At 42.3% G+C, this 26,224-nt stretch overlaps 1 protein-coding gene across 1 annotated transcript; it reads right to left on the reverse strand.

The window, feature by feature from the left end:
• Positions 1 to 9,075: 9,075 nt before the first annotated feature.
• On the reverse strand, positions 9,076 to 15,044 carry LOC147717165 (uncharacterized). Its single transcript, XM_086920486.1, has 3 exons — positions 14,426 to 15,044; positions 10,875 to 11,090; positions 9,076 to 9,393 (listed from the first exon to the last, which is right to left on the reverse strand). The coding sequence occupies exons 1-3, from the start codon at positions 14,861 to 14,863 to the stop codon at positions 9,109 to 9,111; spliced, it is 939 nt and encodes a 312-aa protein (XP_086776612.1). The 5' UTR covers positions 14,864 to 15,044; the 3' UTR covers positions 9,076 to 9,108.
• Between the last annotated feature and the right edge of the window lie 11,180 nt (positions 15,045 to 26,224).

The following is a 26,224-nucleotide window of genomic DNA, read 5'->3' on the forward strand; positions in this document are numbered from 1 at the left end:
ACCCCAACAGTTGAACTTCTCCCAACAACGCATTCACTGATGTCCACGAATGCAACACGCAGCAATACCACTTTATCTTTCTGCACCCCCACAGTACCATTGAGCAACAACTCAGCATCACCCTGCACTACCACATCCGTCTTTCACACAACAACAGTCTCATTTATACCTACTACAGCAGTACTGATGACTGTTATGTGTGTATGCCTGGTGAAAGTTCCCATTGATAGCTGTTGTTGTGTGTGACTGTTAAAAGCGTTCAAGTTTTTATTGTTTGACCTTTGTCTGCTGAGTCATGCTGTGGTGGTGATAAGTGGTGCTGTGGTGGTAAGTGTTTGTGTGGTTGTAGTGTGATAGTGTGTTGATGGTGAGTGTGGGTGAGGTGTTGAGGGTGAGGGGATGATGGTGTGAGGGTGACGGTGTGAGGGTGAGGGTGAGTTGTTGAGGTTGATTGAAGTTGAGCGTGATTGCGGGTAAGATGTTGAGGGTGAGTGTGTGTGACTGAGGGTGAGGGCTTGATGTTGAGTGAGGGTGAGTGATGGTGAGGGTGAGTGAGGGTGTGGAATTGTGGGTGAGGTGTTGAGTGTGAAGTTAGTGAGGGTGAGGTGTTGAGGGTGAGGGTATGAGGGTGAATGAGGGTGAGGTGTTGAGGGTGAGTGAGGGTGATGTAGTGAGTTTGCACTATGATGTTTTTTTTTAGTCTGACTTGGCTTAGTTTTGTGTTTGTTTGAACCGTATGTGACTTTTTCCGCCGTGAAGCATTTTTTTGTGTGTGTGTCTTGTTGTAGTGAAAATTTTTATGTATGCACTGTTTATGTTCTCTTTGTGTGTTTTCTTTTTTATATTTTCTTCATTTCAGGAAATGAGCTGCTACGATCGACAGGTAATGACAATTAAATTTTCAAATTATGAAAGAGTGTTTTTGTGACTTTGATACTTGTGTTTATGCATTTGCTTATTGTAAAGCTAATGTAATTATAGTTTTAGGTCTTTGTGCTCGCATTTACTTTCTGAGTGGCTTCTTGCATTAGAGTGTTTTTGTGCATTTTCTCAATGGCTGCTATTTCGGTGTATTTGTTGCCATGGATTGAGTTCCGTTTTGCCGTACGTGTTTTTTGGTCGCACTTGGGTTGTATTTAGTATTTTTCTCGTCCAAGGGATCCCTGAAGTCCATTTCTGCAGCACACAGCAATCGCACATTATTAACATTCGGCACCCCCACAGTACCATTGAGCAACATCACATTATCACTTTTGCCCACTAGAGCCGTATTTAGTAAACCCACGGTGTCATTTAGATATAGTACTGCATTACTGTACAGCTGCAAAGCATGCTTCTTTTGCTGTAATTGTGTGTGGAAGGTAAAAAAAGTTGTCCTAAAGCGTGCACTTCTGGCTGGTGGTGTGTGTGACTGTTGAAAGCGTGGAATGATGCCTGTTTGTGTGCGTGTATGCATGTTGAAAGGATGCACTGCTGACTGATGTGTGTGTACGCCTGGTGAAAGTGGCCATTGCTATCTATTGGTGTATGTGCCTGTTAAAAGAGCACATATTTTTATTGTATGACATTTGCCTGCTGAGTAATGCTGTAGTGGTAATGAGTGGTGCTTTGGTGTTAAATGTTTGTGTGTGGTTGTAGTGTGATAGTGTGTTTTTGTTGAATGATACTGTTTTGTTGGTCTAGAGTGATGTTGGTGTGTTGCTGAGTGATGTTAGTGTGGTGCTTAGTAATGCTGTTGTTGTGATGTGGTGTTCTGTGCTAGTGATGAGTGGTGCTGTGTTGGTGTTTAATAATTACCAGCACAGCATATCTCAGCACCACAACAGTTGCACTTCTCCCAACAATGGCATCACTGATGTCCACGAATGCAACACGCAGCAATTCCACTTTATCATTCTGCACCCCCACAGTACCATTGAGCAACAATACAGCATCACTCTGCACCACCACAGCCCCATTTAGCTCCCGAACAGTGTCATTCATACATACTACAGCAGTACTGATGACTTGTGTATATACGCCTGGTGATAGAGTCCATTGATGTGTGTGTGTGTGCTTCTTAAAAGAATCCATTTTTTTATTGTATGAAGTTTGTCTGCTGAGTAATGCTGTAGTGGTGATGAGTGTTGCTGTTGTGGTAAGTGTTTTTGTGTGTAGTTGTAGTGTGATAGTGTGTTGTTGTTGAATGATGGTGTTGTGGTGGGGCAGAGTGATGTTGGTGTGTTGCTGAGTGATGTTAGTGTGGTGCTTAGTAATGCTGTTGTTGTGATGTGTTTTTCTGTGCTAGTGATGAGTGGTGCTGTGTTGGTGTTTAATAATTACCAGTACAGCATAACTCATCACCCCAACAGTTGCACTTCTCCCAACAACGCCATCACTGATGTCCACGAATGCAACACGCAGCAATACCACTTTATCTTTTTGCACCCCCACAGTACCATTGAGCAACAACTCAGCATCACCCTGCACTACCACATCCGTCTTTCACACAACAACAATCTCATTTATACCTACTACAGCAGTACTGATGACTGTTATGTGTGTATGCCTGGTGAAAGTTCCCATTGATAGCTGTTGTTGTGTGTGACTGTTAAAAGCGTTCAAGTTTTTATTGTATGACCTTTGTCTGCTGAGTCATGCTGTGGTGGTGATGAGTGGTGCTGTGGTGGTAAGTTTTTGTGTTGTTGTAGTGTGATAGTGTGTTGATGGTGAGTGTGGGTGAGGTGTTGAGGGTGAGGGGATGATGGTGTGAGGGTGACGGTGTGAGGGTGAGGGTGAGTGATTGTTGGCGAGGGTGAGGCTCTGAGGCTTATTGAGAATGTGAGTGGGTGTGCGAGGATGTGTGAGACTGTGTGAGTGTGGATGTGTGTGAGGGTGGGGGTGTGTGAGCGTGTGGGCATGTGAGTGTGTGGTAGAGGTTATGAAGTTGATTGAGGGTGTGTGAGGGTGTGAGGGTGAGTGAGGATGTGTGATGTTGAGGATGTGAAGGTGTGTGAAGGTGGGGGTGGGTGAGGGTGCCTGAGTGTGATTGAGGGTGAAGCGTTGAGGGTGAGTGAGGGTGAGGTGTTGAGGCTCAGTAAGGGTGAGGGTGGGTGAGCGTTAGTGAGTGAGGGTGATTGAGTTGATGAGGGTGAGGTGTTGATGTTGAGTGAGGGTGATGTGTTGTGGGTGAGTCAGGGTGAGTAGTTGAGGGTGAGTGAGGGTGAGGGTGAGTAAGGGTGAGGTGTTGAGGGTGAGGGGCTGAGGGTGAATGAGGGTGAGGTGTTGAGGGTCAGTGAGTGTGAGGTATTGAGGGTGAGTGAGGGTGTATTTTGAGGGTGAGTGAGGATGAGTGAGAGTGAGTGATTGCGGTGTTGAGGGTGAGGTGTTGAGGGTGAATGAGGGTGAAGGTGAGTAAAGGTGAGGGTGAGGTGTTGAGTGTGAGTGTGAGTGGGGGTGAGTGAGAGTTTGTTGAGGGTGAGTGAGGGTGAGGGTGAGTGAGCATGAGGTGTTGAGGAAGAGGTGCTGAGTGCGAGTGAGTTGGTGAGGGTGAGTGAGGGTGAGGTATTGTGGGTGAGTGAGGGTGAGGTATTGAGGGTGAGTGAGGGTGTATTTTGAGGGTGAGTGAGGGTGAGTTGTTAAGGGTGAGTGAGGGTGAGGTGCTGAGGGTGAGTGAGCTTGAGTGAATGGGAGTGAGGGTGACTGAGGGTGTGATTGGCATATGTGAGTCTCGACCATGTGTTAATGTTGATTCTAATGTAAAAAAAAAAAATTTTCGTATGTGTATACGTTTGTAAAAGTATTTAGTGTATGTACTTAAAATGTGTTATATTTCTGTTGTAGTAAAGGGTATTACGCAATGTATTCCCTTTACGTTTGTTACGTAAGGGATGTTAGCGTTCTATTTTTTAGTTGATGGTGATGTAATGTTGAGCGCTACGTAATTTTTAGCCAATCGCAGCTCTACGTTGTGTGACGTAGCGTTGCATTTGACGTGCGTTAACGGGGCGTTTTCTACATTGGTGTGAATGTTCGTGCGTTAAAGGTGTGTTATTCCTCCGTGGTTGTTGCTGCGTCGTCTGACTGGTAAGATGTACATTTATTAACATTGAGTACATGAATTTGAATGTATTAATACTTGTGTGTATATACGTATTATTTATAATGTTTTATTAGGATGTATGAGTGTTTTATTTGTATTGTGCCTTGTGTATTTTCGATTTTCGAGTTACAATATTCTTTAGTACTGTTTTCAAAGATATATGTTTGATAAATGTTTTTTTTTCGAAATGTTACATAAAGCAATGTTTATTTTTGTATGTGTTATGTCTTTGACATTGCGTCCGTTGTGATTTCGCGCTCACTTTCCTTGTGTTTTGAATTTTTCTTGATCTTTATGCGACTGTTGGCTCGTGTTTAAGTTGATAGTTCGGGATGCATTGAGTAATCTTTGCTAGTGTCTTCCTGGAATGTAGTTTCCGGAGTTTCGTTTCGCCTGAGGTGGCACTGTGATGTTTATTTTTCCTCTGACTTAGCTTTTTCTTGTGTCATTTGTACCCGTATGTGACTTGTTTCGCCGCTATTCATTTATTTTGTTTGTTGCTTGTTGTAGTTAAAAGTATTATGTATGCACTGTGTATGTTCTCTTTTTTGTGTGTTTCTTTTATAATTTCTACATTTCAGGGAATGAGCTGCTACGATCGACAGGTAATGACAATTTTATTTCCTTATTATGAAAGAGTGCCTTTGTGAGTTCTTATACATTTGTTTATGCATTTCCTTTTCTTGATGTTACTGTAATTATTGTTTTCGGTCTTGCTTTGCTAGCACGTATTTCCTGTCTGGCTCCTCTCATTAGAGTGTGTTTAGTATTTTTATCAATGGCTGCTATTTAGTTTTATTCTTTGACATGGATTGAGTTTCGTTTTGCCGTACGTGTTTTTCGGTCGCACTTGCCTTGTGTGTAGTAATTTCCTCTTGCACGGCCTCCCTTATGTCCATTTCGCCAGCAATAGCACATTATTAACATTCGGCACCCCCACACTACAATTGAGCAACATGAGATCATCACTCTTTGCCAGTAGAGCTGTATTTAGAACTCCCCCAGTCTCATTTAGACATAGAACTGCAGTACTGTACAGCACCAAAGCATGCTTGTATAGCTGTGATTGTGTGTGCAACGTACAAAAAGTTGTTCTAAAGCGTGCACTTTGGGCTGTTGGTGTGTGTGACTGTTGAAAGCGTGGATTGATGGCTGTTTGTGTGGGTGTATGCATGGTGAAAGGATGCACTGATGACTGTTGTGTGTGTACGGCTTGTGAAAGTGTCCATTGCTAGTTATTAGTGTGTGTGCCTGTTAAAAGCGCACATGTTTGGATTGTATGTAGTTTGTCTGCTGAGTAATGCTGTAGTGGTAATGAGTGGTGCTGTGGTGCTGTGGCTGTAAGTGTTTGTGTGTAGTTGTAGTGTGATAGTGTGTTGATGGTGAGTGAGGGTGAGGTGTTGAGGGTGAGAGGATGATGGTGTGAGGGTGACGGTGTGAGGGTGAGGGTGAGTGATTGTTGGCGAGCGTGAGGCTATGAGGCTTATTGAGAATGTGAGTGGGTGTGCGAGGATGTGTGTGAGGGTGGGGGTGTGTGAGCGTGTGGGCATGTGAGTGTGTGGTGCTTAGTAATGCTGTAGTTGTGATGTGGTGTTCTGTGCTAGTGATGAGTGGTGCTGTGTTGATGTTTAATAATTACCACCACAGCATAACTTAGCACCACAACAGTTGCACTTCTCCCAACAATGGCATCACTGATGTCCACGAATGCAACATGCAGCAATACCACTTTATCTTTCTGCAGCCCCACAGTACCATTGAGCAACAACACTGCATTACTCTGCACTTCCACATCCGTATTTTGCACACCAACAGTCTCATTTAGATATAGTACTGCAGTACTGATGACTGTTGTGTGTGTATGCCTGGTGAAAGTGGCCATTGATAGCTGTTGTTGTGTGTGTGACTGTTAAAAGGGTACATGTTTTGATTGTATGACCTTTGTTTGCTGCAGTGGTGATGAGTGGTGTTGTGGTGGTAATTGTTTTTTTGTGTGGTTGTAGTGTGATAGTGTGTTGAGGGTGAGTGAGGGTGAGGTGTTGAGGGTGAGTGAGGATGAGGCTGAGTGAGGGTGAGTGATTGATGTTGAGTGTGAGGCTGAGGTATTGAGGTGTTGGTGAGGTGTTGAGGGTGGGTGAGGCTATGAGGGTGAGTGAGGCGTTGAGGGTGAGTGAGGGTGAGGTGTTGAGGGTGATTGTTGATGAGTGAGAGTGAGGGCAAGTAAGGTGTTGATGGGGAGGTGTTGAGCGTGATTGAAGTGGTGTTGTGGTGGTAAGTCTTTGTGTGTGGTTGTAGTGTGATAGTGTGTTGAGGTGTGTGTGAGGTGTTGAGGCTGAGGGTGAGGAGCTGAGGGTGAGGCATTGTGTGTGGTTGTAGTGTGATAGTGTGTTGAGGGTGAGTGAGTATGAGGGTGAGTGAGGGTGAGAGTGAGTGAGAATGAGGGGGAGGTGTTGATGGTGAGTGAGGATGAGTGAGGGTGAGGAGTTGAGTGTGAGTGAGGGTGAGAGGCTGAGGGTGAGTGAGGTGTTGAGGGTGAGGTGTTGAGTGTGATTGAGGATGAGTGATAGTGAGGGTGAGTGATGTGTTGAGGTTGACTGAGGGTGAGGCGTTGAGGGTGAGTGAGGGTGAGGTGTTGAGGCTGAGGGTGAGGAGCTGAGGGTGAGTGTGGGTGAGGCGTTGAGGGTGAGGCATTGTGTGTGGTTGTAGTGTGATAGTGTGTTGAGGGTGAGTGAGTATGAGGGTGAGTGAGGGTGAGAGTGAGTGAGAATGAGGGGGAGGTGTTGATGGTGAGTAAGGATGAGTGAGGGTGAGGAGTTGAGTGTGAGTGAGGGTGAGAGGCTGAGGGTGAGTGAGGTGTTGAGGGTGAGGTGTTGAGTGTGATTGAGGATGAGTGATAGTGAGGGTGAGTGATGTGTTGAGGTTGACTGAGGGTGAGGCGTTGAGGGTGAGTGAGGGTGAGGTGTTGAGGCTGAGGGTGAGGAGCTGAGGGTGAGTGTGGGTGAGGCGTTGAGGGTGAGGCATTGTGTGCGGTTGTAGTGTGATAGTGTGTTGACGGTGAGTGAGTATGAGGGTGAGTGAGGGTGAGAGGGAGTGAGAATGAGGGGGAGGTGTTGATGGTGAGTGAGGGTGAGAAGTTGAGGGTGAGTGAGGGTGAGAGGCTGAGGGTGAGTGAGGTGTTGAGTGTGATTGAGGATGAGTGATAGTGAGGGTGAGTGATGTGTTGAGGTTGACTGAGGGTGAGGCGTTGAGGGTGAGTGAGGGTGAGGTGTTGAGGCTGAGGGTGAGGAGCTGAGGGTGAGTGTGGGTGAGGCGTTGAGGGTGAGGCATTGAGGATGAGAGAGAGTGAGGTGCTGAGGGTGAGGGTGTGAGGGTGAGTGTGGGTGAGTCGTTGAGGGTGAGTGAGGCTGAGGTGTTGAGGGTGATTGAGGATGAGTGAGAGTGAGTGTGAGTGAGGAGTTAAGGGTGAGGTGTTTAGGGTGAGTGAAGTGTTGCTGTGGTGGTAAGTGTTTGTTTGTAGTTGTAGTGTGATAGTGTGTTGACGATGAGTGAGGGTGAATGAGGGTGAGTGAGGGTGAGTGAGGGTGAGTGAGTATGAGAGTGAGGTGTTGAGTGTGAGGTGTAGAGGGTGATTGATGATGATTGAGATTGAGGGTGAGTGAGGAGTTAAGGGTGAGGTGTTGAGGGTGAGAAGTGTTGCTGTAGTGGTAAGTATTTGTTTGTTGTTGTAGTGTGATAGTGTGTTGACGGTGAGTGAGGGTGAATGAGGGTGAGGTGTTGAGGGTGAGTGAGTATGAGGGTGAGGTGTTGATGGTGAGTTGTTGAGGGTGAGTGAGGATGAGTGTGGGTGAGGTGTTGAGGGTGAGGAGTTGAGGGTGAGTGAGGGTGAGGGACTGAGGGTGAGTGAGGTATTGAGGGTGAGGTGTTGAGAGTATTGAGGATGAGTGAGAGTGAGGGTGAGTGATGTGTTGATGATGAGTTGTTGAGGGTGAGGTGTTGAGGGTGAGTGAGAGTGACGTGTTGTAGCTGAGGGTGAGGGGCTGAGGGTGAGTGTTGGTGAGGCGTTGAGGGTGATGTGTTGATGGTGATTGAGGATGGTTAAGCGTGAGGGTGAGTGAGGGGTTAAGGGTGAGGCGTTGAGGGAGAGGTGTTGAGAGTGAGGGTGATTGAGTGTTTGAGGGTGCAGTGTTGAGGGTGAGTGAGGGTGAGGTGTTGATGGTGAGTGAAGGTGGGTGAGGGTGATGGTGATGTGTTGAGGGTGAGTGAGGGTGAGGTGTTGAGGGAGAGTGAGGGTGAGGTGTTGAGGGTGAGTGAGTGTAATTCAGGGTGGGTGATGAGTTGAGGGTGAGTGAGTGTGAGTGAGGGTGTGATTGGCAAATGTGAGTGTTTTGCATGTGTGACTCGTTATTTTAAAGTAAAGTGTGTTTGTGTTTTTGTATGTTGTTGTTGTAGAATGATGCTGTTGTGGTGGTGTAGAGTGATGTTGGTGTGTTGATGAGTGTTGTTAGTGTGGTGCTTCCTAATGCTGTTGTTGTGATGTGTTGATGATGAGTTGTGCTGTGTTAGTGTTCAACTATTACCACCACAGCATAACTCATCCCAACAACAGTTGCACTTCTCCCAACAACCTAATTTGTGATGTCCACCAATGCAACACGCAGCAATACCACCTTAACATTCGGCCCCCCACAGTAACATTGCTCAACAACACAGCATAACTCAGCACCAGCACAGGCGTATTTAGCTCAACAGTCTCATTCATACATAATACTGTAGTGCGTGCAAGCTACAAAGTATGTGTATTTTGTATATGTTTTTGTAATGTCAAATGGATTGGCTGAATGTTGTATGTGGGTGTGACTATGTTGTATAAATTGAGTGTATTAGTTATAATTTGCCTTTTGTATAGAAAAAATTACCATAGAAGTTGTAAAATTTGTATTCCACACTTTTTTATTTTTTTAAAAAAAACACAAATATTTATTGTTTAACTTTGTACAAAAAAAAGATATCCTGGCAACATGCAAAATTTAGTCAGAACATATTTCATCGTCTTTTTCTTTCAGAATCTTTATGATTTGCCCATTACAAAAGACAACTTCAAAAGTTTGTGGCAAAAAATGGACAAGGGCATCTCCGATGTTGTCAACTTCCTCATCTAACATAAACCATTTAATTAAGATCTCGTTTTCGATGGGCATCGATTGATATTCGTCTGTGTTTGTCACTTTTATTGTGATAATACTCGTTTGCTCAGTAGAGCTTTCAACACCATAAATTAGAATGTCCATCTTTTCCTCTGGTGGGGCTGTTACCTGTTGAGAGAAAACAAAAGCAACAATTATTTTTTAAATTTGTATACTTTATTTTTGTGTAAGGCCTATAGTGGGTGAAAGGGACAGAGTGGTTGAAAGGGACACATTGGGTGAAATGGACTGAGTAGGTGAAAGGGTCACAGTTGTTGATAGGGTTTGAGTGGGTGATAGGTCGAGAGTGGGTGATAGATGGTGGTAATAGTTTTTTTGTGTGGTTGTAGTGTGATAGTGTGTTGAGGGTGAGTGAGGGTGAGGTGTTGAGGGTGAGTGAGGGTGAGGCGTTGAGGGTGAGTGAGATTGAGGGTGAGTCAGTGCTTGAGGATGAGTGAGAGTGAGGGTAAGTAAGGGGCTGATGGGGAGGTGTTGAGGGTGATTGAAATGGTGTTGTGGTGGTACGTTTTTGTGTGGTTGTAGTGTGATAGTGTGTTGAGGGTGAGTGAGTATGAGGGTGAGTGAGAGTGAGAGTGAGTGAGAATGAGGGGGAGGTGTTGAGGGTGAGTGAGGATGAGTGAGGGTGAGGAGTTGAGGGTAAGTGAGGGTGAGGGGCTGAGGGTGAGTGAGGTGTTGAGGGTGAGGTGTTGAGTGTGATTGAGGTTGAGTGAGAGTGAGGGTGAGTGATGTGTTGAGGTTGACTGAGGGTGAGGCGTTGAGGGTGAGTGAGAGTGAGGTGTTGAGGCTGAGGGTGAGAAGCTGAGTGTGAGGGTGAGTGTGGGTGAGGCGTTGAGGGTGAGTGAGGGTGAGGTGTTGAGGGTGATTGAGGATGAGTGAGAGTGAGGAGTTAAGGGTGAAGTTTTTAGGGTGAGTGAAGTGTTGCTGTGGTGGTAAGTGTTTGTTTGTAGTTGTAGTGTGATAGTGTGTTGACGGTAAGTGAGGGTGAATGAGGGTGATGTTTTGAGGGTGAGTGAGGGTGAGTGAGTATGAGAGTGGTGTTGAGTGTGAGATGTTGAGGGTGATTGATGATGATTGAGATTGAGGGTGAGTGAGGAGTTAAGGGTGAGGTGTTGAGGGTGAGTGAAGTGTTGCTGTGGTGGTAAGTATTTGTTTGTTGTTGTAGTGTGATAGTGTGTTGACGGTGAGTGAGGGTGAATGAGGGTGAGGTGTTGAGGGTGAGTGAGTATGAGGGTGAGGTGTTGATGGTGAGTTGTTGAGGGTGAGTGAGGATGAAAGTGGGTGTCGTCTAGAGTGGGTGATAAGTCTATAGTGGGTGATAAGTCTAGAGTGGGTGATAAGTCTAGATTGGGTGATAGGCCTAGAGTGTGTGAAAGGGCCAGAGTTGTTGAAAGGTCCCGAGTGGGTGAAAGGTCCCGAGTGGGTGAAAGCTCCCGAGTGGGTGAAATGTCCCAAGTGGGTGAAATGTCCCGAGTGGGTAAAATGTCCAGAGTGGGTGGAAGGGGCAGAGTGGGTGAAAGGGCAAGACTGGGTGAAATTCCAAGAGTGGCTGAAAAGAGATAATTGCAAAAGCTTTTGTTTGTTGTGCTTACCTCCATTTTGCTATGGCGCGTTGTATTCAATATTTTTTGGCAATTGAATTCATGTACAGTGACGTGAGTCAGGGTAACATATTTGCCAAGATGTATTTTAAATAGTGACGCTTCTCTCCACAGTGTCACTTTTATATCATCAGTTGCATCTTTTATTGTAATGGATTTGAGTGGGGTATCTTGCCCATTGATAAACACCGTTTTTGCGTCCTCTTCCTACACAAAAAGAAAGCATTCTATTAAATAGTGATTGTAAAAACAGATATTACTAGTGCATTGTATGAAAGGCTATATAATGTATCATATTTAACGACCCAAATGAACATCCTTTCTAAAATATTGAATTGTTTATTGCAAAAAATGGCCTTGTAGATAGTACTTGTCTTTGTAGTATACACCAAAGCACTGCCATCTTATATTTTTCAAAACTAGTACTTGCTACTATGTGTGAAGAGTGTATAATTCTAATTTTTTTGAGTTAGTTATTGAAGTTACTAAAGGTGTAATGTGTGTGTAAGTCAACTATGCATATTTTTAAGTAGACATGATGACATGAGTGAGGGTGATGTTGAGTTATTGAGTGTGAGGTGTTGAGTGTGAGGAGTTGATGGGGAGTGAGGGTGAGTGAGGATGAGGTGTTACGTGAGGGTGAGGGTGAATGTAAGTGAGGGTGAGTGAGGGTGAGGGTGAGTGAGGGTGAGAGGGTGAGGGTGAGAGATTGAAGGTGAGTGAGGGTGAGAAGTTGAGGGTGAGTAACGATGAGGGTGAGTGTGAGTGAGGCTGAGTGAGGGTCATTTAGGGTGAGGAGTTGAGTGTGAGAGTGAGTGAGTGTTGAGGGTGAGAGATTGAGGGTGATTGATGTTGAGAAGTTGATGGTGAGTAAGGATGAGGGTGAGTGTGGGTGAGAAAGGGTGAGTTATTGGGTGAGGGTGAGGTGTTGAGGGTGAGTGAGGGTGAGGGTGAGGGTGAGGCTGAAGTGTTGAGTGAGAGTGAGGTTGACTGAGGAGTTGAGGGAGAAGGGTTAAGTTTTTGAGGGGGAGGTGTTGATGGCTAGTGAGGGTGAGTGAGGGTGAGGAGTTTAGTGTGATTGAGGGTGAGTGAGATTGAGGGTGAGTGAGGCGTTGAGGCTGAAGTGTTGAGGGTGAGGTGTTGAGGGTGAGTCAGGGTGACGTTTTGAGAATGAGTGAGGGTGACTAAGGGTGAGGCATTGAGGTAAAGACAGTGTTTTCGTTCTATTCCTAAACAAAAAGTAAGCATTGTATAAAATAGTTACTGTAAAAATACATCTTACTATTGCGTTGTATGAATGGCCATATAATGTATTATATTTAGCGACCCAAATGAACATCCTTCCTAAATGATAGCAATATTTATTGAAAAAACTGGCTTTGTAGAGAGTACTTGTATTTGTAGTATACAGGAAAGTGCTGCCATATTATAGTTTTCAAAACGCGTGTTTTTTGTTTAATTGTTAATGAAGTTACTAAAGGTGTACTGTGTGTGTAAGGCAAGAATGCATTTTTTTAGTAGACCTGATGACATGAGTGAGGGTGTGGGTGAGGGTGAGTGATTGAGGGTGAGGTGTTGAGGGTGAGTGAGGGTTAGGGTGAGTGAGGGTGGAGTTGAGGGTGAGTGAGGGTGAGTGAGGACGAGGTGTTACGTGAGGGTGAGTGTGAGTGAGGCAGAGTTAGGGTGAGGGGTTGAGGGTGAGTGAGAGTGAGGGAGTGTTGAGGGTGAAAGATTGAGTGTGAGAAGTTGAGGGTGAGTAAGGATGAGTGTGAGTGTGGGTGAGTGAGGGTGATTGATTGAGTGAGGGTGAGGTGTTGAGGGTGAGGCTGAGGTGTTGAGGTGTTGAGTGAGAGTGAGGGTGACTGAGGAGTTGAGGGAGAAGTGTTGACTTTTTGAGGGGGAGGTGTTGAGGGCTAGTGAGGGTGAGTGAGGGTGATTGAGTGGGAGGTGTTGAGGGTGATTGAGGGTGAGTGAGATTGAGGCTGATTGAGGCATTAAGGGTGAATTGTTGAGGGTGAGGTGTTGAGGGTGAGTGAGGGTGAGGTGTTGAGGGTTATTGAGGGTGAGAAGTTGAGGGTGAGTAAGGATGAGGCTGAGTGAGGGTGAGTGATTGATGTTGAGTGTGAGGCTGAGGTGTTGAGGTGTTGAGTGAGAGTGAGTGAGTATTTGAGGGAGAAGGGTAGAGTTTTAGAGTGGGAGGTGTTGAGGGCTAGTCAGGGTGATTGAGGGTGAGTGAGGAGGAGGTGTTGAGGGTGATCGAGGGTGAGTGAGATTGAGGGTGAGTGAGGCATTAAGGGTGAATTGTTGAGGGTGAGGTGTTGAGGGAGAGTGAGGGTTGGGTGTTGAGGGTGAGTGATGTTGACTGAGGGTGAGGCATTGATGTAAAGACAGTATTTGCGTACTTTTGGTAAACCCAAAAAGAACAATTCTACAAAATAGTGACAGTAAAAACACATAGTACTAGTGCGTTGTATGAATGTTAATATAATGTATTATATTTCACGACCCAAATGAACATACTTTCTACCATAGTGCATTATTTTTTGTAAAAATTGGCTTTGTGGAGAGTACTTGAATTTGTACTATACCCCAAAGCACTGGCCTATTATATTTCCCAAAACTCTTACTTTCTACATAGTGTGAAAGAGTGTCTAATGCAAGCTTTTTTGAGGTTGTTAGTGAAGTTCCAAAGGGCCCGATGTAGGTAAATCCCATTTTTGTATGTAGGTCCCAACATCTGGATTCATTACCGAATCCTTAACAATTCTTTAATTACCGAATCGGTAAATACCGAATAGGTAATGCCCATTCATTCCTATGGGCTTTGAAGCCCATAGGAATGATTAGGCATTACCGATTCGGTATTTACCGAATCGGTAATTAAAGAATTCTGAAGGGTGCAGGGGGTGTCACTTTGACACCCTCTGGCACCCCCAAAAAAGGCACAGGTGCCATGTGGCAAGCATACCTGCCCTAAGGGCAGGTCTGCCTGTCACATGCCATAGGTGTGCATGCACACATGTGCATGCACACCGCAATTGGTATTTTACCCTGGATTTGTATTCCATGGTAAAATACCGATTCTGTAAGCCATGTGCAGAAGGTACATTGCCTACCTACATTACATTTTCGTTAATTTTATTGAATCTGTAAATGTACCGATTCGGTAATGATACAGATTTGCTAAAGTTACCTAAAATGTGCCCCTACATCTCAATAGCCCTTTACCGATCGGAAACGGCCCAAAATCGGTATTTTTGGCCGATTGGGATCGGTAAAGGGCTACCTACATCGGGCCCCTAAATGTGTAATTTGTGTGTAAGCCAACTATGCATTTTTTTAGTAGACATGATGACATGTTTGCGTTCATACTTCTGGCACATATTGTCCCTGAAACAGTCATCAGACTATTTAGACTTGTAATTTCTAAAAGTCAAAAATACATAAGATATGTCATTTACAATACTAATAAGTCCAACTTTTCAAAAGCGAGACAATAGTTTTTTTAGTTGACATGATAACATGTTTGTGTTCATACTTACGGCAATTATTGTCCCTGAAACAGTCATCAGGCTTTTTAGACTTGCCCGTTTTATTTCCTTGATGGGAGAAGCCGATGGTGCAGGCGGATGCAAAATGTTGTTTGCTTGTTGGATCAGGCCCTCCTCGATTGTCATTGCGGGAAATTTGGTTACTTTAGTTTGCTTTGTAATTAAAATTGTTTTGTTTTTGATAATAAAGTTTCGTATCAGTAGTCCACAGTTTATTTTCGTTTGCTCATATAAATTTTCTTGGTAACAAGTACATTTTATTGTTCCAGTTTTATCTGCTAAAGCCAAATGGAATAAAATTTTCTGCTCTTGTTTAGCATTTTTGTACGTAGTTTTCCCTGAGCAGCTGATGACATTAACTCTTATTGGTTTCTGGTATGGTTTGTTGTCATCAGTATTAATGTTCATTATTTCTTCAATAGACATCATCTGAAATAGAAAATGTGATATAACATGTTAAATACAAACCCATATTGGTTTATGATCACTGTAATAGCATTCTAAAGTACCATAGTTGTGTAGTTGGTCATTTGTATATATATGATCTAAAATGGATTGGTAGTTAGTTGTGTAACTGTTAATGAGTTGTTGACATTGTAATTTTGTTTCAAAGAATCCAAGTAATTGCTTGCTGTTTGCATTTAGTTGAGATACATCCACATTGAAATCGCCTATAATAATCAATTTGTGCGTGGGGTAAAAATCCGTAATATTTGTGATGAAATCAAAAAGAGAAGTTATACTTTTTAGGGGCGGTTTGTATAAAATAATAATAAGGTAATCTGTGTTATCAATCTGTAGAGTAAAATGTAAAATGTCTATCCCTTCAAGTGTCTCATAAATAGGCAATATAAATAAATCTTTTTTGTAGTACATAATCATTCCATGGTTTGTGTTGTATGTATGAAATTTATCAAATATAATGTGATGATATTGTTCTATCGTGAAATCATTAGCTGTAGCATTTCTTGTAGTGTTGATCTCAGTTAAGCAAATAATGTCTGCTTGTAATATATTCCTATCCGCTACCATAGATGAAAAATTTTTCTGTAGTGATCTTATATTGTGTGCAATGATATTGAAATGTGCACTGTATGTATGTAACTGTGGGATATGTATTTCAAGTGGCATTTCTGTCCTTAATCTGTGCATTTCCTCATTAACTTGTGGATGTACTACAATTTTACGTTCATCAAAATTGTGTACATAGACATTTTGTATTGATTTTGCCCTGCTAATAGCAACATAATGCAAATGATGAATTTTGCTGTTATTAAAGTGTATATAAAGTGGTTCGAGAGTTGCACCTTGTGTGCGATGTATAGTGCGTGCTGATGCTTGGCGTAAAGGAAATTGCTTCCGTATAATGGTAATAAATTTCTTAGTGTATTGGAAATGTCTAGCTATAGCATGTATTGGTGTCCATGTATTTTGTATTTGTGAATGAAATAAGTGTTTATATTGTTGTCTGGTTGTTTGTCCTATAGTGGGATTGTCAAATAACAACCAAACAATAATAGGTGTATTGTTAATCAATTCAACTAATTGTACAACACCAGTTGCGCCATTTGTTAAACCATCATTGACATCCACATTGCAACTTAAATCATAACGAAGTTGTAAGGCAATGTGTAATGTATGTGAAAGGCCCATTGTTTTCTGTGGATCTTTGGGCAGTTGCTTAAGAATCGTTTTTTTCACATTTTCAGACAAATCAGAACTAACAGTATCGCTTGCTACTGTTATGTAGACAGGATAATCTTTGCAATGTTGTTCTAAAACCTTTTTGTTAATTTCATTAACTTCTAGATTAGTTGACATGATATATGGAATTGTTTCTAATAAAGTCTCATCAGGTTGTATTTCCCTTTGCTTAATTTGTGAAATATCTTCTTCAGTATGCTTGCCTTCTCTCAATCGGTTTAGTAATTCAGCAAATTGTAGATCTTCTTTTTGGCGCATAATTTTTGTTAATTCAAAAATTTTAAAATGTTCTTTCCATAAGTTAGCACTTAAAGGACCATACATTTGTGTAGAATCCTGAAAAATGTATCTGTCAAATACAGGTTTTAATTGGTAAAAGTCACCAATGGCTAAAATAGAAATTCCTCCAAATGGTTCATTAGATGATTTAATTTCTTGAAGCCTGTTATGTATAAAATTCAACATATTGTGCCCTACCATTGAAATTTCATCAATAATAACAACTCTAACATGCATCATTTCCATTTGTAGAGCAGTTCTATGTTCATGACTCAGTTGTTTATAAGTCAAACTTTGCGACACAGGTATTTTGAAAGTGCTATGCAGTGTTTTGCCATTAATATTATGGGCAGCCTTTCCTGTTGGAGCAGTAAGTAAGATATAAACATTATCAGGATTTTCACCGGCCTTAGTGTTATAGTAGCGTAGTAAAGTTTGATATAGTGCAGATATTACAAAACTTTTCCCAACACCAGCCCCTCCAGTGCAAAAAGTATAGCATGGAGTGCTTGTAGTTTTAAACCAATGCAAGTGATGGTAAACAAATTTAAGTTGTTCTTCCGTTAAGTTTTGCATAAGTTGTTGGTATTTTTCATTGGGTAAAATAACGTTAGTTAAGCTTTGTTCTTCAGTTGTAGTTCTAATTCCTAAATCTAGAGCCAAATCATATCTATTATTATGTTCTGGATTTTGGTCTGCTGTCTGTATATTAACAGTTGGTGATAGAGGAGGTGAAATTACATTTTCATGAGACTGTTCATGAATAATGTTTGTAAGTTCGCCATGCTGTTTGTTATAGATTTTTAGTTGTGTGTCAACAAATGTTTTAACTTCCAGATACCTATCATAGTAAGTTTCCTTGTTGATTAGTATTTTTTCTTCTTCCCTCCATGGATAGTGCAACATTAATATTTCTCTATAATACTCTTCTGGTTCATTATTTTTGCTAAATCTGCAAAAGCGTATTATTTTCCCTTGTCTGCGCTTATTTAAAGCATAATCATAATTATGTTTCTGTTGTTGTTTATTTCCGTCACTACATTCTATTTCTAATTCTTCCTCATCTGAGCTGTAAAAGTTTTGTTCTGCAAGTAAATCTTCGCAATCATTTATTTCTTTCCCATGTGTTTTTTTCTTCACATAGTTGAAATTAGCCGCATAGTCTGCTAACGTGCACATCTCTAATGATTGTGGCCGTTTGCAGTACTTAATAATAATATTTTCACATTGAATGTCAGTTGAATTTTCGGGCAAGTTATTAATAGTTTCGATATCACGCATTAAATAAGTTCTTTTCTCTGGACGGCTAGTATTAATAAATACAAATGATCGTGAGCTTTTCCGTAATGGTATTTGAAGAATTAGATATGCTGCTTCTTGAGCACTAATTTCTGTGCAGTTGAGGAATTTGTTTCCTATGTGTTTAAGTTGATCTTTGATATTACTATTGCTTGTTACCTCTTTAGCAGCTTGCGCTAGAAGTTTGCTAATTCCTCTTTGCGATTTACTGATATATGAGATAATATAGACTGCACAAGCATAAGGGTCTAGTATAAACTGCAAGTCTATGTTTGCTCGCCAAGCTTCTAAAAGAGTACTATTGTAGTTATTGATGAAGCATTCGCCTGGTGTTCTTTTTAAAAAAATAGTTGTTTTTTGTAAGCTAGTTTGTATAGAAGTAATATATTCTTTATCATCCATTTTAATGAAGTCTAAAAATTCCTCAAAAGAAAGTGTATTAAAAGTAGTATTATTCATAGCTTCATGTATTATTTTCATATTATCTTGCCATTGGTTATTTGTCTCCTCAAGTGTTAATGGCTCTAATATGAGCGTTCTTGACATTGGATATTTGGGATATTGATATTTGCATGTCCGTTGCTGTTTACGTCTGCAATTTTTGGTGTGACCATGCCTTTGTAGATTTATTAACGGTTGTAAAACAGGGTTCTCAGACTTATGACAAGTGATATATTTGTCAATAAAGCTATTGACTTCTTCCACTGGTGAAACACCATACAATGGTGCTTTGTTTACCCAGAGTAATGCATGTATATGTGGAGAACCTCTTTGTTGGAATTCGACTCTGTAAAAGTAGTCTACTATTTCCCCAATTGGATTAGTGCCATTCAGCAAAACACAATTAAAGAATTTCCTAACTTGATAGTCAAACTGTCTTGCACATGTTATTGGATCTTCTTGTATTAATTTACTTTTAGTTTCCCAAGACATGTTTAAGAATTCTTCCTCTGTACATTCCTTTAAGTTTCTAACTCTCAATAGTATATTTATTAAATGGTGCCATTTTGTTTCAGCAGCAGATAATGTCAAAAAGAAAGTGGGAATGCCAAGTTGCCTTATCATTGCAAAAATATCTTTTTTGCAACCTTCCCAATATGGAGGTGAACTGCGTATAGTTTTTAATACTTTGTACCCCTCATTAAACTGTAAAACATTGGCAATATTACATTTAATGTCTTTAGCAGTTATTTTATTCCCATCTGTAAAATGTTTTCTGATGGAAATGTTGATTTTACCATGGATCTGCTTAATATGTAATTTCTTCAGTTTAAAAAAGACATTAGTAATAGATTTAGCGACTCTTCTATCATAACTCCTTAACTCTGCTTGGCAAATAGTACTATAATGTACCGGTATGTGTCTTTCCTTATTGTTAGGCCTTCGTTCACCACAAAAAATAGTAGGGAAAGCCAAAAACTCTGAATCTTTATCCTCATATAAACCTCTTGGCGTGTTATGTTCAGCTGGAGCGAAACTTAACACATTCAGCGAATTACTAGTAATAGTTTCATTTGTTAACATAGTATCCAAATTCCCAGCTTCTATGTTGTCAGAACTATCAGATGAATTGTTTGTCTCAGAAGTCTCATTGTGAGATTCTATTTCTGGAGGTATATACTCCCAGTCAGGGTTAATCGTAACACCATATTCATTAAACATTGTACTATTTTTAGCTAGCCATGTAGCTGCCTTTTTTACAGTATTTGGTCTAATATTCTCATAATGTGTATATGATTTATAGATTAATTTCCTTTTTAATTTCACTGGGATTGTCATGGCGTCATTAATTTGCCTTGGTAAAATGGTAACAGTTGTCATAACATCTGCAGGTACATTAACTACTGCACCTGATAATGATTTTTGAAAACCGCGTGGCAGACTCCGAATTTGTAAGAATGGTATCCTAGGTGAAACTAATCTTTCTTCTAAATCATATAATTCTAATTCAACTGGTACATTTGGGAAGCCCATGCCATTTACAATAGAACATGGTGGTATTTTGTTTTTGCGAATGAAATAATAGCAAGTCTTACAAATAAAATTTGTTTTCTTGTTACTAATGTTACACGTGTTGAAAATTTCGGATTGGCTAACACTGCGTATATTTAGCAAAGTTTGTTTATGCCACAGTTGATTGCAAAGAGTACAAATGTACTCTGGGCCATGCAATATTTCCCGGTGGAATTTGCGAATGATTGTATGGATTTGTTTACCTCGTTTCTGTCTTTGGCCCTGCGTGAAGATGGGTATGTTATTATCAGTAGCACTTAGTTGACTGTTGGTAATGTCTTCTTCAGCTGTATTAACTTTTTTTCTTTGTACAACTGTAGTTGGACATGTACTTGAATCCCTTTTTCTTTTCCGAGACTGTTTATTTGTTCCCTGGATAGCTTTACTATTACCTGGTAATTGTGCTAAATGATTGCTATTGCTATTCCCTCCCTTACTTTTATTCTGTAAATCATCAGAAGACATTGATGTTGATGTTATCGTCTGATTAGGAGTACATTCAGTAGTATGTACCCAAATTTTTCTTTCTTGCGGTAGGTGACTATTTTTTTTGTGCACAGTAAGTGCTTTTGTAAAGGATTTCCTTTGAATGACTTTTATATCTATTGGTGTTAATTCAAATTGGACACATTGCTCAGCCTGATGTGTAAAGTTATATGCTAGTTTCATAACATATTGAATTAGCCCTTCAAACGAATTAAATGCAATTGTAACACATGTTCCGTTTGAATGAGGCATGCCTTCATGGTCCCTACTATGTGAATCAAATACAAAGTATGATTGCATATGTTTGAAAATAGCTATTACATAAACATTCATACAAAGTAGAACACCACAGTGCTTATTAATAGTAACATTTAATGCTGTGCTAATATCTGGGTAGGCTTTATCAAAACGTTTAAGGACATCACCGTAGTAAGCATTCCGTAGCAAAAGTGAATATATCTCTTGATTGTGGTCTATATACCTTGGCAGGTCATCTGGATGCATAAGTGTTTCTTTGTTAATAGAATGCATTTGGAGATATAAAGCGTCCCCACGGTCCATTATATAATGCAGATCATTAGAGTTCCAAGTAGTTACTGGCTTGCATAAATTGTGCAAGACAGCAAAAGCACTATTTGGTAAGCATTGCTTACCTTGTGATTTGCTATTAAATTTGCTATTCCCTTGATGGTAGCTTGCTTTCAAGCATCTCTGCATCTTATAAGTTATACTGAAATGTTGTTATCAACAAATGTAAATTAAGAAGGTTTGTGAACTAACAAATATTTTTGGGGACTGTAAGGTATGAACTTTTAACAAATTTTAAACTAAGTGGCAAAGTAGTATTTACCTTAACTTCTTTTTCTTTTGTTGTTGTTTTAATAATCTGAAAGGAGAAAAAAAACATATTGTTTAGAATATATTTTTCCGAATTTTTCCCATAAAGGCCACATTAGCATGTAAATAGTCTTTTAGCGACCTGTTAAGAGCTGTAGTGCTGCTGTGAGTGTATGTGCCACGGCTGGCACACAGGCAGGGTGAGATGATAGAGGGAGAGAGAGGGAGTGGGAGGAAAAGGGGGACAGAGAGAGAGTGAGTGAGTGCATGAAAAGTTAATACTGAGAGACGTTAAAAAATGTGTGTGTGTGTTATGTTGTAACTTGGACTGTTTAATGTGTTGCATTGAATCAGAGAATGAATGAGGTGTGAGGAAGGGAAAGGGAGTGAGAGGGAGAGTGATAGGAAGGGAGACGGGGATGGAGGGAGGGAGAGAGAGGGAGAGGGAGACAGAGGGATTAACAAAGTTAGAGTGAGAAAGAGGAAGGCAAGAGAGAGGGAGGGGGAGCTAGAGAGGGAGAGAGAGGGTGAGTGTGGGTGAGGGGTTGAGGGTGAATGAGGGTGAAATGTTGAGGGTGTGAGTGTGAGGGTGAGGTGTTGAGTGTTAGTGAGGTGAGGTGGTGAGGGTGAGGGTGAGTGAGGGGGAGGGGATGAGGGTGAGTGAGGGTGAGTGGTATTGAGGGTGAGTGAGGGTGAGGGTGAGGGTGAGTGAGGGTGACGGTTTAAGGGTGAGTGATGGTGAGGGTGAGTGAGGATGACATGTTGAGGGTGAGTGAGCATGAGGGTGAGTGAGCATGAGGGTGAGTGAGCATGAGGGTGAGTGAGCATGAGGGTGAGTGAGGGTGAGTGTGAGTGAGTGTGAGTGAGGGTGAGGAGTTGAGGGTGAGTGAAGGTAGGTTAGGCTTAGAGATTGAGGGTGAGTGAGGGTGAGAAGCTGAGGGTGAGTAAGGATGAGTGTGAGTGTGGGTGAGTGAGAATGAGGTGTTGTGGGTGAGTGAGGTGTTGAGGGTGAGTGAGGGTGAGGCTGAGGCTGAGGTGTTGAAGTGTTGAGTGAGAGTGAGGGTGAGTGAGGAGTTGAGGGAGAAGTGTTGAGGGTGTGTGTGTGAGGTGTTGAGGGCTAGTGAGGGTGGGGGAAGTGTTGAGGATGAGTGAGGGTGAGTGAAATTGAGGGTGAGTGAAATTGAGGGTGAGTGAGGTGTTGAGGGTGAGTGAGAGTGAGGTGTTGAGTGAGAGGTTGAGTGAGTGTGAGTGAGGGTGAGGGGTTGAGTGAGGGTGACTGAGGGTGACTGAGGGTGACTGAGGGTGAGTGAGGGTAAGTGAGGGTGAGTGAGGATGAGCGTGATGGTGGGTGAGGGTGAGTAAGAGTGAGTGAGGCTGAGGATGAGGGAGAGTGAGGGAGGGCGAGGCATTGAGGGTGAGTGTTGGTGAGGTATTAAGGGTGAGTGAAGGTGAGTGAGAATGAGGGTGAGTGCGGGTGAGGGTGAGGCGTTGAGGGTGAGTGAGGGTGAGGGTGAGAAAGGGAGAGGCGTTGAGGGTGAATGAGGGTGAGCTGTTAAAGGTGACTGAGGGTGATGCGTTGAGGGTAAGTGAGGGTAAGGTGGTGAGTGAGGGTGAGGGTGAGGCGTTGCGGGTAAGTGAGGGTGAGTGTGTGTGTGAGGCTTCAAAAACTAAAGACACCCTTAAAGTAGTGTCGTTATTTGTATTCGGAAAATAGTTTAGAATTGCTGAGGATGTGGGACTTGAATGTGTCTGTTGTTAGTTTTAAAAGCTGGAATTGTTGTTGGGGATGGAGAGGGAGTGAGTGTGTGCGTGAAGAGTTAATAGTGCGAGACGTACCGAAAAATGTGTGTGTGTGTCACTTAGATTACTTCCTATATTGCATTGAATATGAAAATGAATGCGGTGTGCGTGTAATATTGAAAGTGTACCCAGTTAGTGTGCAAGTAATGTAGAGAGATAGAGAGGGAGTAAATGGGAGACAAATGGAGAGTTATGTACAAAGACAGAGAGGAAGGGAAAGTTAGGGAAAGGAAGGGAAATGGAGGGAGAGGAAGAGAAAGGGAGTGAGATGCAGGGTGATAGGGAGGGAGACGGAGAGGGAGGGAGAGAGGAGGAAGAAAAGAGGGGGAGTGAGACAGAGGGAGGAACACAGTTAGAGTGAAACAGAGGAAGACAGGAGAGAGGGAGGGGGAGCTATAGAGAGGGAGAGAGAGCTATAGAGATGTAGGGAGACCGAAAGAGAAAGAGAGCGAGAAAATTATGTGTATGCCGGGAGGGCTCAGTGCACGAAGCCTTCGGCTGCAGGGTCCTGTGATTAACCTCATGGTCAGTTTAATGTTGTTGCTGTCGCCCCGACCCTTAACCACTAACCCTGCCCCCACCGATGCGGTCCTTGGACACAAAGTAAACAGTAAATTTGTCACCTGCTTGAAAGATTGTGAGTAGCCATGTAATAGAGGGTGTGGGCGAAAGTCCCCTTGATAGTGGATTGTGTGTATGAAAAGTTTGTTGTGGTGTGGCGAAGTGTTGCGAACGGATTATGACTGTACTATTCCCCCTAATGTTCCAATGTGCCTGTGAATAGTGTAGTAAGTGTAAGGTCCATTTTTTTTTTGGGTAGGCAGCTAATCCTGGCTAATGTGTTATTGGATGTGTGCTTGTGAAAATGTAATACTAGTAGTTGTACGAGTGGCTGTTTCTGTGTGTCAGCTTGTAACTTGGATTACTAACTGTGCAAGTAAAGCTACGAATGAATGCATTGTGCGTAAATGTTGTAAAGTGTTGCCTGTTTACGTGCAAATTAATGTGCAATTAGAAGTTCTGACTAAAAGTTTGGTGCTGTAGTGGCGAAGTGCTATGATGTTACATTGCGTAGGAGTTGCACGTGTTGTATAAGGGTGGCAGTCAGTGTTTTGCCTAATGTGACAGGCTGTGTGTGATTAGTGTAAGATGCAGTGTTTTGCCTAATGTGACAGGGTGTGTGTGATTAGTGTGCTATAGAGAGGGAGGGAGACGAAGAGAGAAAGAGAGCGAGAAAATTATGTCTATGCCGGGAGGGCTCAGTGCACGAAGCCTTCGGCTGCAGGGTACTGTGAATAACCTCATGGTCAGTTTTATGTTGTTGCTGTCGCCCCGACCGTTAACCACTGACCCTGCCCCCACCGATGCGGTCCTTGGACACTAAGTAAACATTAAATTTTGCCCCTGAGAGAAAGATTGTGAGTAGGCATGTAATAGAGGTTGTGTGAAAGTGTCCTTGGTCGTGGAATGTGTGTATGAAAATTTTGTTGTGGTGTGGCGAAGTGTTGGTGTACCCAGTTAGTGTGCAAGTAATGTAGAAAGATAGAGAGGGAGTAAATGGGAGACAAATGGAGAGTTATGTACAAAGACAGAGAGGAAGGGAAAGTTAGGGAAAGGAAGGGAAATGGAGGGAGAGGAAGAGAAAGGGAGTGAGATGCAGGGTGATAGGGAGGGAGACGGAGAGGGAGGGAGAGAGGAGGAAGAAAAGAGGGGGAGTGAGACAGAGGGAGGAACACAGTTAGAGTGAAACAGAGGAAGACAGGAGAGAGGGAGGGGGAGCTATAGAGAGGGAGAGAGAGCTATAGAGATGTAGGGAGACCGAAAGAGAAAGAGAGCGAGAAAATTATGTGTATGCCGGGATGGCTCAGTGCACGAAGCCTTCGGCTGCAGGGTCCTGTGATTAACCTCATGGTCAGTTTAATGTTGTTGCTGTCGCCCCGACCCTTGACAACTAACCCTGCCCCCACCGATGCGGTCCTTGGACACAAAGTAAACAGTACATTTTTCACCTGCTTGAAAGATTGTGAGTAGCCATGTAATAGAGGGTGTGGGCGAAAGTCCCCTTGATAGTGGATTGTGTGTATGAAAAGTTTGTTGTGGTGTGGCGAAGTGTTGCGAACGGATTATGACTGTACTATTCCCCCTAATGTTCCAATGTGCCTGTGAATAGTGTAGTAAGTGTAAGGTCCATTTTTTTTTGGGGTAGGCAGCTAATCCTGGCTAATGTGTTATTGGATGTGTGCTTGTGAAAATGTAATACTAGTAGTTGTACGAGTGGCTGTTTCTGTGTGTCAGCTTGTAACTTGTATTACTAACTGTGCAAGTAAAGCTACGAATGAATGCATTGTGCGTAAATGTTGTAAAGTGTTGCCTGTTTACGTGCAAATTAATGTGCAATTAGAAGTTCTGACTGAAAGTTTGGTGCTGTAGTGGCGAAGTGCTATGATGTTACATTGCGTAGGAGTTGCACGTGTTGTATAAGGGTGGCAGTCAGTGTTTTGCCTAATGTGACAGGCTGTGTGTGATTAGTGTAAGATGCAGTGTTTTGCCTAATGTGACAGGGTGTGTGTGATTAGTGTGCTATAGAGAGGGAGGGAGACGAAGAGAGAAAGAGAGCGAGAAAATTATGTGTATGCCGGGAGGGCTCAGTGCACGAAGCCTTCGGCTGCAGGGTACTGTGAATAACCTCATGGTCAGTTTTATGTTGTTGCTGTCGCCCCGACCCTTAACCACTGACCCTGCCCCCACGTCGGAGTGTTAGGAACGGAAGTAAAAATTGTGTAGAAGAGTGAACAGTTGGCTGTACTTACATGATATATGTTGGTGCGCAGTTTCTTTCCCCCTATCAAGGAAATGTTGAAAGCGTACCAATAACCTACAAGAGATAACGATAAAAAAAACAATATGTATCTGTTGGTTTAAACCAAGGTATGACCTGTTTAAGAAAGTACGTAGTCCTTTGCTAAGTATTACCATAGAAAATGTAGATTTGCAAACACACATGTCGCAGAATAATTTAACACAGGTGCAATGTTGATATAGTAACAGTTCTAATAAACGCAAGTAAATATATCAATACTGTCCCTTAGATGTATAGAAATAACACTTGCATGCACTTACGTTCTAAGATTGAATGCCGTAATTTTTCAGTGGCTGTTGGTCGATAGCAGCAAGTACAGCGCCGTTCTGTAAGTCGAAGTTCTGTCCTCGCTGGTAAAAAGAGAGTATGACTTAAAGTGACCCGTCCCTCTGCTTAAATAGGGGGTAACGATGCAAGAATCTTTTTTTTTTTTTGGGTTTAAGAAAGGATCAAAGCTTTTAGTCCTTCCCTTGCCCCAAGGAAAAGTCACACTAGCTGATGTGCGCGACTTG

The sequence above is a fragment of the Lissotriton vulgaris genome, chromosome 5 (genome assembly GCF_964263255.1).
Source record: "Lissotriton vulgaris chromosome 5, aLisVul1.2, whole genome shotgun sequence".
Lineage (NCBI taxonomy): Eukaryota > Metazoa > Chordata > Amphibia > Caudata > Salamandridae > Lissotriton > Lissotriton vulgaris.